The sequence below is a fragment of the Eptesicus fuscus genome, chromosome 13 (genome assembly GCF_027574615.1).
Source record: "Eptesicus fuscus isolate TK198812 chromosome 13, DD_ASM_mEF_20220401, whole genome shotgun sequence".
Lineage (NCBI taxonomy): Eukaryota > Metazoa > Chordata > Mammalia > Chiroptera > Vespertilionidae > Eptesicus > Eptesicus fuscus.
In genome coordinates this window covers 10,907,882-10,922,500 of record NC_072485.1, presented here as the reverse complement: position 1 = coordinate 10,922,500, position 14,619 = coordinate 10,907,882, and the positions used below count along the sequence as shown (strand labels likewise).

General features: G+C 41.5%; 2 protein-coding genes across 2 annotated transcripts in view; both read right to left on the bottom strand.

Annotated features, from left to right (window-relative positions):
- Positions 1-14,619, bottom strand: part of GRIA4 (glutamate ionotropic receptor AMPA type subunit 4) — a 291,800-nt gene that overhangs the window by 241,293 nt on the left and 35,888 nt on the right. The gene's annotated exons all lie outside the window — the stretch shown is intronic.
- On the bottom strand, positions 5,096-5,692 carry LOC129151207 (interferon lambda-3-like). Its single transcript, XM_054725264.1, has one exon. It carries the CDS (start codon positions 5,690-5,692, stop codon positions 5,096-5,098), a length of 597 nt encoding a protein of 198 aa, XP_054581239.1.

Here is a 14,619-nt window from a genome sequence, read left to right as displayed (position 1 = left end):
TGTATTATTAGTGTAGATTCTATGAGTTTGGGCTTCTTTCCCCTGTTCCTGGTAGGTAGTAAAGTGCATATTCCCAATAATAAAACTGTGGCTAATAAAAGCTGAAGGGCTTTTAAAGCAAAGGGGACAACTACACACGAGGAGACCCTGTAACAGGGCAGATGAGAGCACTCATCTCTTTGAGAACTAGCCGGCTCTCTCCAGTGCCATTATTGGAACACTTTTACTCTTCTAAGCAATTCCTTGAGTCAGTTGATGACCCATCGGAAGCAGACATTCTATAGCTTTTAAAAAAGTGCTGTTGAATTGAAAGGCATAATCCATAAATGGGAGCTGATGTATATAAATGTGAATATTATTCTTCTATGGAAAGCTTACTAGGATCATATACCAGTTAATAATGCGGATTTTGTTATCAAAGAAAACAGGATAATTTCAAGAGAAACATCAAAAGTGCTTTATTCAAAGTACTGTCCATCACTAACTACACATTTCCCTCATCTTTCAGGTAATTTGTGGATATCGTCCCAATAGAACTTTCCTTGTTTAAGGCAAACCATTCAGAAACCCAATTTTCCACTTCTTCATATGTTTTGAAGTGCTGGGCAGAAAGTGCCTGCGCCATCGATCGAAACAAGGGGTAATCTGAAGGAGCAAGGTCTGGTGAATACAGCAGGTGGGTTCATACTTCCCAGGCAAGATCTTTTAACGTGTCTTTGACTGGTTTTGAAGTGTGTGATGGTGTTTCATCATGAAACAAAATTACTTTGCCATGTCTTCTGTCCCATTCTGGTTGTTTCACAATGAAAGCGTGGTTCAAAAACCTGGTTTCATAATTCAACACACCTTCCTGATCCTACCAAATGCAGAGCACGCACTGTCTTCTTCCTTAAGCGATTTGGGCTTGCAGTCTATGTTGATGGTTGACTTGGATCAATCCATGATTTTGTGCATTTGGGATTCTCAAAATAAAACCACTTTTCATCACCAGTCACAATTCGATGCAAAAAAGACTTTCTTTCCTGCAGTTGAAGCAGAATTTTACTGATAACTTCTCAGGTTTCCATTTGTCTTTAGTTCACTTGATGTGGCACCCATTTTCCTTCCTTTAAAATCTTTCCCATTGTTTGTAAATGATTGGAAATTGTTTGCTGAGCAACATTTAATCTTTCTGCAAGTTGTTTTTGAGTTTGACATGCATTCATCCATTAATGCTGGTGATCGTTGGTCTTTTAACTTTTTTGGTTGACCTGGATGTTCTTTGTCTTTCACATTGAAATCATCACTTTTAAAGCATTTAAACCAGCGTTCACATGTATCTTGAGATGGAGCATGTTCACCATAAGCTTCCGGAGTATACGATAACTTTCAACAGCAATTTTCTTCAAAATAAAGTAATGAATTAAAACTTCCCGCAAATGTTCTTTTTCTGGCACAAAATTTGACATTTTGAAGTGTAAAAATATCTATGATATTAACACCTTCAGAAAATTAGACATACGAAGTTTTGGAAGCTTGCTGTCAATACAACAAAATAGCATACATATCAAACTGTATATATATCAGCATATGTGTAACTCCATCTATTGAAAAAAAAAACTGCATTATTAACAGGTACACCTGTAATGCAGTATGACCAGTAATCTATACATCGCAACACTGATGGGGTTTTTATCTTTGATGGATATTCTTACATATCTTCCTTTTTCTCAGTGTTTTAAAAGTATTACTGATATTCACTTAATAAAACTGTAAAGTCACGTGTCAAACATTTGCAGACCTTTGTCTTTAGGAATTTTGGCGTAGCACACAGTGATTTTCTTTCCCAGGAATTGATCTTGAAATAATGGTAGGAAACAACAAACAGAAGGCTTGTAAGCCATGAGTGACAACTCCACAGGGAGAGCTCTGTCTCTAGTTGTTTGCACAAGGGGAATTCCTCACCAAATCTGGGCCCCCATTGAATTCTATTTTCTAGAAATGTTGAACGAAAACTAAGCGGACCCAACTTGTTTCACTCTGGTTTAGTCTGTGGAGCAACTATCTTTGACTTGCCTTTGAAATCAGAGGAACTATGTTTAAAAACATGAATGAAGCACAGGAGCAGCCAACCCGGCCTGGTGGATTTCAGTTCCTGATTCCCTTTCCCTTCCTAAATCCTCTCTGTGTTCTGCTCCTTTGGACCTATAAACACTTTTATGGTAACTGCAGTAGTTTTCTGTTACTTTCTAGTGAGGTGTTAGAAAAACGGAGACTTTTGGAATCATGTACATCCATTTTCCCTTTGATTAAAACAATTGAAATGAATTGCTGCCACTTTCATATATAGAATGGGCTCTCAAGTCTTAAATTTTCCAGGCCCTCCCCTGTCTCATGTCTCCACCAGCTTAGGCTTCAATGCAATAGTATTTGAATCATAAAATTTTTTTTTAAAATTTATTCTTTGCATAATGTGCTAATTTGGGCTCCATTAAAACAACTTTGAAGATTTTTTTGAATAGTCACTGATTAAAAATTATATCACATAAATATATCATATTTTCTGGCGTATAAGACTACGGGGCGTATAAGATTTTCCTGGGTTAAAAAATCGTTTTATATGCCAGAAAATACAGTAGACCAATATATCTAATCCATTATATCTAATCCCATCAATATAGTCCAATATACCATATTTTCCGGCGTAGAAAACGACATTTTAACCCAGGAAAATCTTATACGCCCAGTCGTCATATACGCCGGAAAGTACGGTAGCTTTTCTTTATATAAAATATGAGAATATAAGGCAAGATATACACATATTAAATAGAATGTTTCACCTTAATGGCGAGTGGAACACTCTAGTCCTCATTTGATTACAATAATTGGGTTATTTCATAGATTATTCCATGTAAGTAATAACTTCCAATTAATTGAAGCATATAACTAAATGGCCATTTAAAAAAGTTTGTACTTTGAAAGAATATTGTCTTAAATTTATTATGTATCACCTCTCTTTCTTTTAAAATTTATTTATTCTCATAATAAAGGCAATATATATTCATTGAAGAACAACTGTAAAATAAAGATAAATATGAAGAAATAAGTTAAAACCACCTATAATTTTAATTCCAAAAGCAAACACCTTTAATGATGCTAAGGATATGGTTTTTATGTATAACACTAGAGGCTTGATGCATGAAAATTCATGTACTGGAGAGGGGGTCCCTCAGCCAGGCCTGCCCCCTCTCAAAGTTCAGAGCCCTCAAGGTTCTGGGTTTTTTCTTTTTTTAAAAAAATATATATTTTTATTGATTTCAGAGAGGAAAAAAGAGGAAGAGAGAGATAGAAACACCAATGAGGAGAGAGAATCATTGATGGCTGCCTCCTGCATGCTCCCTACGGGGGTTGAGCTTGCAACCCAGGCATGTGCCCTTTGACTTGAATCTAACCCAGGGCCCTTCAATTCACAGGCTGATGCTCTATCTTCTGAGCCAAACCAACTAGTGCAAGGTTCTGGGTTTTTAAAAAAAATCATATACTTTTCTAAACCAAGAACACTTTATGTAGCCATCTGGTACCAGAGAAAGTCTAGTTGACATCTGAGGTGTATATGTCTGTGCCTAGCATTCTGCTAAATAGTTTACATGAATTATCTCACTGAATTGCCATAAAATACTTCTGAGGTTTGTGGTAAACCTCAAATTCAGATATATGCTATCTGGTTTAAAAATATCTATCTTTACCATTTATCCATTATCTACTCATATATATGTATATACACATATAAACATATACGTATATACATACATACATATATACATGCATGGGGTGGGTGTCCCTCAGCCCGGCTTGCACCCTTTCCCATCTGGAATCCCACAGGGGCAGTCGGACATCCATCTCCCATTTTGAGACTGCTGGCTCCTATCCGCTCACCTGCCTGCCTGCCTGATTGCCCCTAACCACTCTGCCTGCTGGCCTGCTCTCCCCCAACTAACCACCCTGCTGGCCTTCTTGCCCCCACCTGCAACCCCTCATTGGCTTGATAGCCCCCATCTCTCCCCCCCTGCAGCCCTGCTCGCCTCCAACTGCCCTCCACCAGCTTGCTCATCCACAACTGACCCCTCTACCAGCCTGATCATCCCCAACTGCCTTCCCCTCCTGTCCTGATCGCCCCTAACCACCTCTGCCTCAGCCCCGCCACCATGGCATTGTCTGGAAGGACATCTGGAAGGTCTCCAGATCTAATTAGCATATTACCCCTTTATTAGATAGATATACATATGTACATATCCTATATAATAAAAGCCTAATATGCAAATTGTCTCCTTGAGTGGTCATTCGACCTGGAGTTCGACTGCTTGCGATGATGTGTACTGACCACAAGGGGGCGGCGCAAAACATGATGGGCATAGGCAACAGGGTGCTAGCAGCAGAGGTGGCACTGCTGGACCCAATGGGACCAGATGAGAGCAGGAAAGCAGCGGGATGGTGGAACAGTAGAGTGGGTGGCACCAGGCCAAGGTGGTTGCGAGTGGGGGCCTGATTGCCCCGCCTATCGCCCCACAGATGGTGATCAGCGATGGAAGGGGTGGGACCTCCGCTCCGTTCCCAGGTGCTGAGAGATCCGGGTGGGGGACCTGGCCCTGATAGATGTCCCCACAGGCAGGATGGAACAGGTGAGAGGGAGCACGAAGCCATGGCAGGGCGCCAGGCAGGGCTGTGGAGCTGCGAGTCTGGGGCACAATCCCCACATGCCACCCCAAGTGACCACAGCCATGCACGGAATCATGCACTGGGCCTCTAGTATATACATATATACATATATACATATATACATATACATACTTAGTGTACATATACATATATCACAAGAATATATTGGATTTCCAATTTACTTTTCTTAATTAATGTTGAGACAAGTTGATAAATTCTTTTGTATTCATTATTTATTTGCAAAATTTTTACAAAAGTAGAAAAATAAATATTTTGTCAGGTCTGAGTTTGACAATTCACACATATAAATATATAAATAGTGGTTGGGTGTCAATAAATTAAAAAAGGGGGGATGCATAAATAAAATCCAAAATGCTGGGACAGGCGGCGGATCTCAGGGTCAGGCACACAGGTCTCCAGCAGCGACACATTTCAGGTCACGGGTGAGGAGGCGGAAGAGGTTGAATGTGACAGAGGCTTCAAGGCAGTCCTGGGATTCCTTCTTCCCGGCCTCCCGGAGGCGATGCAGCCACTGGCGGAGGTGGCCCCGGGGCCTGGGGCCTGCTGTGGCCTGAGCTGGGACACAGGCCTGAAGCTGGGAGTGGATGTGGTGCAGCGTGTGAAGGGGCTGGTCCAGGATGTCCCCCAGGGTCGAGTTGTTCAAGGCCCCCAGGACCTTCAGTGTCAGGGCCAGCTCAGCCTCCAAGGCCACGGGGCGCTCCCACACCTGCAGCTGCCTCAGGTCCCGGGTCCTGGGGAGTGGGCGGGAGCTGCAGCTCCAGTTCTTGAGCAGGAGCGACTCTTCCAGGGCGTCCTTGGCCCTCTTGAAGGCCTTCATCTCTTGTGGGGACAGAGACTTGAACTGGCCCATGTGGCAGCCCCTGGCACCCAGGTGGGTCCTGGGGGGCGTAGGGGCAGGAACTGCTCCTGTCCTGGTCAGCACCGTGGTCGTCAGCACCAGCACCAGCGTGCACCACACAGCCCAGCCCAGCTTCATCCTGGTCTCTGGTGTCTGGTGTCTGGTCTCTGTCAGCAGATGGGGATCCAAGTGTCCACGCAGAGGCTGTCACCTGGTCTCACCCAGCCTTGTTTGGTGTCTCTGGTCTCAGCCTCCTCTTCTGGGTCTCAGCCTGCTGCTCTGTGTGTATGTCTGAACTTGCAGCTCTGCTGTGATGCAATGCCGCACTGGGCTCCATGGTGCAGCTTTTAGCCTGGACAGTGGGGCAATCCCAGCTGATGTAGGTAAAGTGAAAACACACCTGCCACTAGGGGAGGCCCCAGGCTGGGGAAGGCCAGCCTGTGCAGGGCGGGGCCTTGAGCCAGTTGAGCAGCTAAAGCAAAAGAGAAAGTGATACAGGCTCTGATTCACCCACAGAAGGTGAGGTCATGAGAGGAATCTCAGGATAAGGACAGCCTCAGCCCCACAGAGAGGGGTCAGTGTGCCCTGCTGGGTAGGGCCATAGAGACCTGCCTTTCTGTGGGATACCCCAGTGCAGGGAGAGGAGGAGAAAGGCACCTCCAGGGGGGTTGCCACAAAGAACCTGGAACCTCCAAGAGGGAGGCTGTCAGGGGAGGGGAGAAGAGGAAAGGAGAAGGCTGCTGGGGGTGGGAGAGAGTCAGAAAGGCAAAGCAGCCTGGAATGAAGAGAGGAGACCAGCCCCTCCTCCCTTCCCCACTCAGCACTGAGAGAAAAAGAAGGGGAGGAGGGGACCTTGACAGACATCTTTAATTGTCCAGATGCAGAGGGACCCTGGGATAGGAGGCTCTGCTGGGAATTGAGGTGTGGCCCAGGACTTCAAGGCATCCTGCTCAGAGTGTGACAAATGCTTTCATTCATTCATCAAGTATAATTCACACCCACCACCACCACCCCCTCGCCCCACTATGCATTAGGCACAGCTCAAGGTGCCAGGAATAGTATTGAAAACAAATCCCATTAAACAAAACTTGTTAGACATTTTTTTTTAAATTGATTTCAGAGAGGAAGGGAGAGGGAGAGAAACATCAATGATGAGAGGGAATCATTGATTGGCTTCCTCCTGCATGCCCCCTACTGGGTATCTAGCCTGCAACCTGGGCATGTGTCCTTGACCAGAATCCCACCGGGACTCTTCAGCCTGCAGACAGACGCTCTATCCAATGAGCCAAACCGCTAGGACAGAACTTTTTTTAAAAAAACATTTTTTTTTAGATATTAAAAAAATAATCTTTATTGTTCAGAGTATTACTGATGTTCCACGCCCCCCTCCGTAAACCATCCTCTACCCATTCCTGATTAATTTGTGAGATTTATTAGTACATATCTAGAATGCTCCTGAGGTAATGAAGCATAGGCCAGATGAATTTCCCTGTGGAGCAGAAGTCTAGACTATTCAGGTCAAGGGTTATGGATACAGGAACTGATAAGAGAACTCAGACCCAGATACACTTCTTGTTAACTGATTATAGCAGGTTTTAAGTTCAGCACTGCGGTCAGTTTGCAAGCTTTCACTTATCATTTGGAAAACACAATGAACTTCCTATGTATCTTCTGTTTCATATTTGTTTATTTTATAGCTAGGGGCCCAGTGCATGAAATTCGTGCACTGGTGGGGTCCCTAGCAGGTGCCAGCTGCCTTCTGGGGCCTCCATTCCCTGGCTGCTGGATGCTGGCTGCTGGGTAGGGCCTTCCTTTGTGCTACACTGCCCACTGGTGATCAGCACACGTCATAGTGAGCGGTTGGACTTCCAGTGTGTCGAACTCTCAAGGGGACTCTGCATATTAGGCTTAAACATATATAGAGTAACAAGAGTGTACTGTCCCTTTTTAAGCAATATTCCTTTAAAAGCCTACGATACTTGTGTTAAGTAAAGAATAAACAAGTCTGCAGGGAAGAAATAAATGCCTCTCTTTTTGTAGGATAGGGGAATATTCTTTTTATCAGCATTCTTTCTAGGTTACCTGGGTATGCTTTGCCTTTGAGTTCACTAGAAGTTTAAAGTAAGCAGGAGTTACACTGTGTATTATTGCTCACCTGATTCTTGTGGGGATTATAACTGATTTTTAAAAGAACAGTGAGTAAAAGTGAAAGGATTAAGAAAAAAAAAGAAAGAAAATAAAATAAAAGACAATCTCATTGACAGACAAAAAGATACATAAAAGAAATGTGATTTGAATTAAACCTAGCTATGAAGGAAAATAATATCAAAGAAAAATATAAATGTTTTTGTCCTAGGGACTAAAATAAATTCCTTTATTTTTTTTTTTGTTTTTTGTTTTTAGTTAATCCTCATGAGAAGACATTTTCCCCACTGATGTTTAGAGAAAGTGGAAGGGAGGGGCGGGAAGGAGGGAGGGAGGGGGAGAGAGAGAGAGAGAAAGAGAGAGAGAGAGAGAGAGAGAGCGAGAGAGAGAGAGAGAGAGAGAGAGAGAGAGAGAGAGAGAGAAACATCAATGTGAAAGAGATACATCCATTGGTTTCCTCCTGCATGTACCCCAACTTGGGCCATGATTGAATCTGAAACCCAGGTATGTGCCCTTGACCAAGAATCGAATTTGTGACTCTTAGTTGTGTGGGGCCACATTCTAACCATTCAGTAACACTGGCCAGGGCTAGGGAATAAACTAATTCTACATAGAGGCATTAACTTTTACTTTACATGAACAACTAAATAATCACCAATATAAAATGAAATTAACCCTAAAATTTGGATAAAAAAAAAAGAAAAGACAAAGGTACACAATTTGCTTTTCTAGGAAATTCATTTCTGATAAAAACAAAATGTGGATTCTAATTATTGGAAAAGAAAGAAACTGTAGTAAGTTTGTATGAATAAAGGCCGTAGCAGAACCAGGGATCAGCAGCTAAGATGTCCTTTTTACAGTAAGAGGATCATTGTGGAATGGCTTCACAGGTTTTAACCTTTTGCACTTGGATGTCGAGTGTGACTAGACATGGTTAGCATCGGTAGCAACTCTTTTTATACCCTTTGAATGTATCAATAATTAGAAATATAAAAAAATCCAAATAAATAAGTTTGTATGAAAAGAAACTCCAGTTTTTTATTCTACTGCCGCACTCTGTAAAATCTGGGGTATTTAAAAAATTAAATCCCGAGTAGAATAAAGGAATCGAGAAAAAAGCAAGCGAGTGCAAAGGGTTAAACCAGCCCCGCAGAAGTTCCATGGAAACAACATAATGACGAAAGGGGCCACGGGGGGTGTCCAATTGCTGGTTTAGACCCGATCCAGGGGATCGGGCCTAAACCCGCAGTAGGACATCCCTCTCACAAACCAGGACTGCTGGCTCCTAACTGCTTACCTGCCTTCCTACTTGATCGCCCTTTACTGCCCTCCCTGCCAACCAGGTCACGCCTCACTGCCCCTCCTGCTGGCCTGGTAGGCCCCAACTGCCCCCTCCCCCCACTGGCCTGGTCAGCCCTCACTGTCCCCTCCTCTGCCTCCCTGGTTGCCCCTTACTGCCCCCCCTGCAGGCCTGGTTTCCCCTCACTGCACCCCCTCCAGCCAGCCTGGTCGTCCCCAACTGCCCCCCCTGCCACCTGGTCGCCCCACACAACCTGCTGTTCAGTCATTTGGTCATCTCTCACTAAACCCCCTGCTGGCCTTGTTGCCCCACACAATCTGCTGTTTGATTGTTACTGTTACTGTGATGGCGTCCCTGATAATTTGCATATTCCTGTATTATTAGTGTAGATTCTATGAGTTTGGGCTTCTTTCCCCTGTTCCTGGTAGGTAGTAAAGTGCATATTCCCAATAATAAAACTGGCTAATAAAAGCTGAAGGGCTTTTAAAGCAAAGGGGACAACTACACACGAGGAGACCCTGTAACAGGGCAGATGAGAGGCACTCATCTCTTTGAGAACTAGCCAGCACTCTCCAATGCCATTATTGGAACACTTTTACTCTTCTAAGCAATTCCTTGAGTCAGTTGATGACCCATCGGAAGCAGACATTCTATAGCTTTCAAAAAAGTGCTGTTGAATTGAAAGGCATAGTCCATAAATGGGAGCTGTTGTATATAAATGTGAATATTATTCTTCTATGGAAAGCTTACTAGGATCATATACCAGTTAATAATGCGGATTTTGTTATCAAAGAAAACAGGATAATTTCAAGAGAAACATCAAAAGTGCTTTATTCAAAGTAATGTCCATCACTCACTACACATTTCCCCCATCTTTCAGGTAATTTGTGGATATCGTCCCAATAGAACTTTTCTTATTTAAGGCAAACCATTCAGAAACCCAATTTTCCACTTCTTCATATGTTTTGAAGTGCTGGGCAGAAAGTGCGTGCGCCATTGATCGAAACAAGGGGTAATCTGAAGGAGCAAGGTCCGGTGAATACAGCATGTGGGTTAATACTTCCCAGGCAAGATCTTTTAACGTGTCTTTGACTGGTTTTGAAGTGTGTGATGGTGTGTCATCATGAAGCAAAATTACTTTGCCATGTCTTCTGTCCCATTCTGGTCATTTCACAGTCAAAGCATGGTTCAAAAACCAGGTTTTAGAAGCTCATAATTCACCACACCTTCCTGATCCTACCTAACGCAGAACACGCACTGTCTTCTTTCTGAAGCGATGTGGCTTTGCAGTCTATGTTGATGGTTGACCTGGATCAACCCATGATTTTGTGCATTTGGGATTCTCAAAATAAAACTACTTTTTATCACCAGTCACAATTTGATGCAAAAAAGACTTTCTTTCCTGCAGTTGTAGCAACAATTTACTGATAACTTTTCAGGTTTCCATTTGTCTTTAGTTCATTTGATGTGGCACCCATTTTTCTTCCTTTAAAATCTTTCCCATTGCTTGTAAATGATTGGAAATTGTTTTCTGAGCAACATTTAATCATTCTGCAAGTTGTTTTTGAGTTTGACATGCATTCATCCATTAATGCTGGTGATCGTTGGTCTTTTAACTTTTTTGGTTGACCTGGATGTTCTTTGTCTTTCACATTGAAATCATCACTTTTAAAGCATTTAAACCAGCGTTCACAAGTATCTTGAGATGGAGCATGTTCACCATAAGCTTCCGGAGTATACGATAACTTTCAGCAGCAATTTTCTTCAAAATAAAGTAATGAATTAAAACTTCCCGCAAATGTTCTTTTTCTGGCACAAAATTTGACATTTTGAAGTGTAAAAATATCTATGATGTTAACCCCTTCAGAAAATTAGACATACGAAGTTTTGAAGCTTGCTGTCAATACAAAAAAATAACATACATATCAAATCGCATATATATCAACATATGTGTAACTCCATCTATTGAAAAAAATCCGCATTATTAACAGGTACACCTGTTATGCAGTATGACCAGTAATCTGTATACATTGCAACACTGATGGGGTTTTTATGTTTGATTGATATTCTTACATATCTTCCTTTTACTCAGTGTTTTAAAAGTTTTACTGATATTCACTTAATAAAATTGTTAAGTCACGTGTCAAACATTTGCAGACCTTTGTCTTTAGGAATTTTGGCGTAGCACACAGTGATTTTCTTTCCCAGGAATTGATGTTGAAATAATGGTAGGTAACAACAAACAGAAGGCTTGTAAAGCCATGAGTGACAACTCCACAGGGAGAGCTCTGCCTGTAGTTGTTTGCACAAGGGGAATTCCTCACCAAATCTGGGCCCCCATTGAATTCTATTTTCTAGAAATGTTGAACGAAAACTAAGCGGACCCAACTTATATCACCCTGGCTTAGTCTGTGGAGCAACTATATATATTTTTATTGACTTTTTTACAGAGAGGAAGGGAGAGGGATAGAGAGACAGAAACATCGAAGGGAGAGAAACATTGATCAGCTGCCTCCTGCATACCTCCTACTTGAGGATGTGCCTGCAACCAAGGTACATGCCCTTGCCCGGAATCAAACCTGGGACCTTTCATTCCGCAGGCCGACGCTCTATCCACTGATCAAAACCACCTTGGGCTGGAGCAACTATCTTTGACTTGCCTTTGAAATCAGAGGAACTATGTTTAAAAACATAGACTTTCTTTCCTGCAGTTGTAGCAACAATTTACTGATAACTTTTCAGGTTTCCATTTGTCTTTAGTTCACTTGATGTGGCACCCATTTTTCTTCCTTTAAAATCTTTCCCATTGCTTGTAAATGATTGGAAATTGTTTGCTGAGCAACATTTAATCTTTCTGCAAGTTGTTTTTGAGTTTGACATGCATTCATCCATTAATGCTGGTGATCGTTGGTCTTTAAACTTTTTTGGTTGACCTGGATGTTCTTTGTCTTTCACATTGAAATCATCACTTTTAAAGCATTTAAACCAGCGTTCACAAGTATCTTGAGATGGAGCATGTTCACCATAAGCTTCCGGAGTATACGATAACTTTCAACAGCAATTTTCTTCAAAATAAAGTAATGAATTAAAACTTCCCGCAAATGTTCTTTTTCTGGCACAAAATTTGACATTTTGAAGTGTAAAAATATCTATGGTGTTAACACCTTCAGAAAATTTGACATACGAAGTTTTGAAGCTTGCTGTCAATACAACAAAATAGCATACATATCAAACTGTATATATATCAACATATGTGTAACTCCATCTATTGAGAAAAATCTGCATTATTAACAGGTACACCTGTAATGCAGTATGACCAGTAATCTGTATACATTGCAACACTGATGGGGTTTTTATGTTTGATTGATATTCTTACATATCTTCCTTTTTCTCAGTGTTTTAAAAGTATTACTGATATTCACTTAATAAAATTGTAAAGTCACGTGTCAAACATTTGCAGACCTTTGTCTTTAGGAATTTTGGCGTAGCACACAGTGATTTTCTTTCCCAGGAATTGATCTTGAAATAATGGTAGGAAACAACAAACAGAAGGCTTGTAAGCCATGAGTGACAACTCCACAGGGAGAGCTCTGTCTCTAGTTGTTTGCACAAGGGGAATTCCTCACCAAATCTGGGCCCCCATTGAATTCTATTTTCTAGAAATGTTGAACGAAAACTAAGCGGATCCAACTTGTTTCACTCTGGTTTAGTCTGTGGAGCAACTATCTTTGACTTGCCTTTGAAATCAGAGGAACTATGTTTAAAAACATGAATGAAGCACAGGAGCAGCCAACCCGGCCTGGTGGATTTCAGTTCCTGATCCCTTTCCCTTCCTAAATCCTCTCTGTGTTCTGCTCCTTTTGACCTATAAACACTTTTATGGTAACTGCAGTAGTTTTCTGTTACTTTCTAGTGAAGTGTTAGAAAAACGGAGACTTTTGGAATCATGTACATCCATTTTCCCTTTGATTAAAACAATTGAAATGAATTGCTGCCACGTTAATATATAGAATGGGCTCTCAAGTCTTAAATTTTCCAGGCCCTCTCCTGTCTCATGTCTCCACCAGCTTAGGCTTCAATGCAATAGTATTTGAATCATAAATTTTTTTAAAAAAATTTATTCTTTGCATAATGTGCTAATTTGGGCTCCATTAAAACAACTTTGAAGATTTTTTTGAATAGTCACTGATTAAAAATTATATCACATAAATATACCATATTTTCTGGCGTATAAGACTATTGGGCTTATATGATTTTCCTGGGTTAAAAAATAGTTTTGTATGCCAGAAAATACAGTAGACCAATATATCTAATCCATTATATCTAATCCCATCAATATAGTCCAATATACCATATTTTCCAGAGTAGAAAACGACATTTTAACCCAGGAAAATCTTATACGTCCAGTCGTCTTATACTCCAGAAAGTACGGTAGCTTTTCTTTATATAAAATATGAGAATATAAGGCAAGATATACACATATTAAATAGAATGTTTCACCTTCATGGGGAGTGAAACACTCTAGTCCTCATTTGCTTGCAATTATTGGGTTATTTCATAGATTATTCCATGTAAGTAAAAACTTCCAACTAATTGAAGCATATAACTAAGTGGCCATTTAAAAAAGCTTGTACTTTGAAAGAATATTGTCTTAAATTTATTATGTACCACCTCTCTTTCTTTTAAAAATTATCTATTCTCATAATAAAGGCAATATATATATATATTCATTGAAGAACATTGTAAGATAAAGATAAATATGAAGAAAAAAGTTAAAATTATCTATAATTTTAATTCCAAAAGCAAACACCTTTAATGCTGCTAAGGACATGGATTTTATGTATAACACTAGAGGCTCGATGCATGAAAATTTATGCACTGGAGAGGGGGTCCCTCAGCCAGGCCTGCCCCCTCTCACAGTCCACAGTCCTCAGGGGTGGGAGGCGAACTGATCATCAGGGGAAGGCGATGCCTCATCACACCTCTGCTGCTGCCACTGCCTGAAGTGTAAGCCTCAGCTGACCCTGGTTACCTGAACCTTGGGCAGCCCTGGGTGGCTGAGAGGCTGAGGGGACTGGGAGACTCCGGAGGCAGGGGTGTAGAGTGACTGCCATCCCAGCGGGGCTGGGGGGGGGCTGGGCGCCACCATCTTGTGGCTGTGGGCACTGCCATCTTTGAGGGCGGTCAATTAGCATATTAGCATATTCAATTAGAATATTTCCTCCTTATTGGCTGTGGACGTTACCATCTTTGCGACGGTGTGATGGTCAGTTAGCATTTTCGCTCTTTATTAGATAGGATGCTTTTTGGTGTGTGTGTGTGTGTGTGTGTGTGTGTTTACATGTTCCGTGTTGACTGGCAGTAAGGCCTCCAATGGTTTTGCCCCAGATGAGACAGGGAACCATGGGAATGCAGGGCCAAGACAACCTCTTGATAAACTGTTGTTAGTAAAAAATATTGGTATAGATATGTCCAAAATGTGATTTAAGATTAGAGTCACTTTGTAGGAGAAGGGGCAGTAATTATTGTTTTAAACCAGTGGTGCTCCATATTACCTCTCTGCATGACCCCAAGCATTTAAGTGATGTCTATTCACAAGTATTTTGTTAGAATGGAGTTT

What these genes read in the sequence shown, in the direction of transcription:
- LOC129151207 (XM_054725264.1), bottom strand. Translation starts at nt 5,692, where the DNA reads ATGAAGCTGGGCTGGGCTGTGTGGTGCACGCTGGTGCTGGTGCTGACG.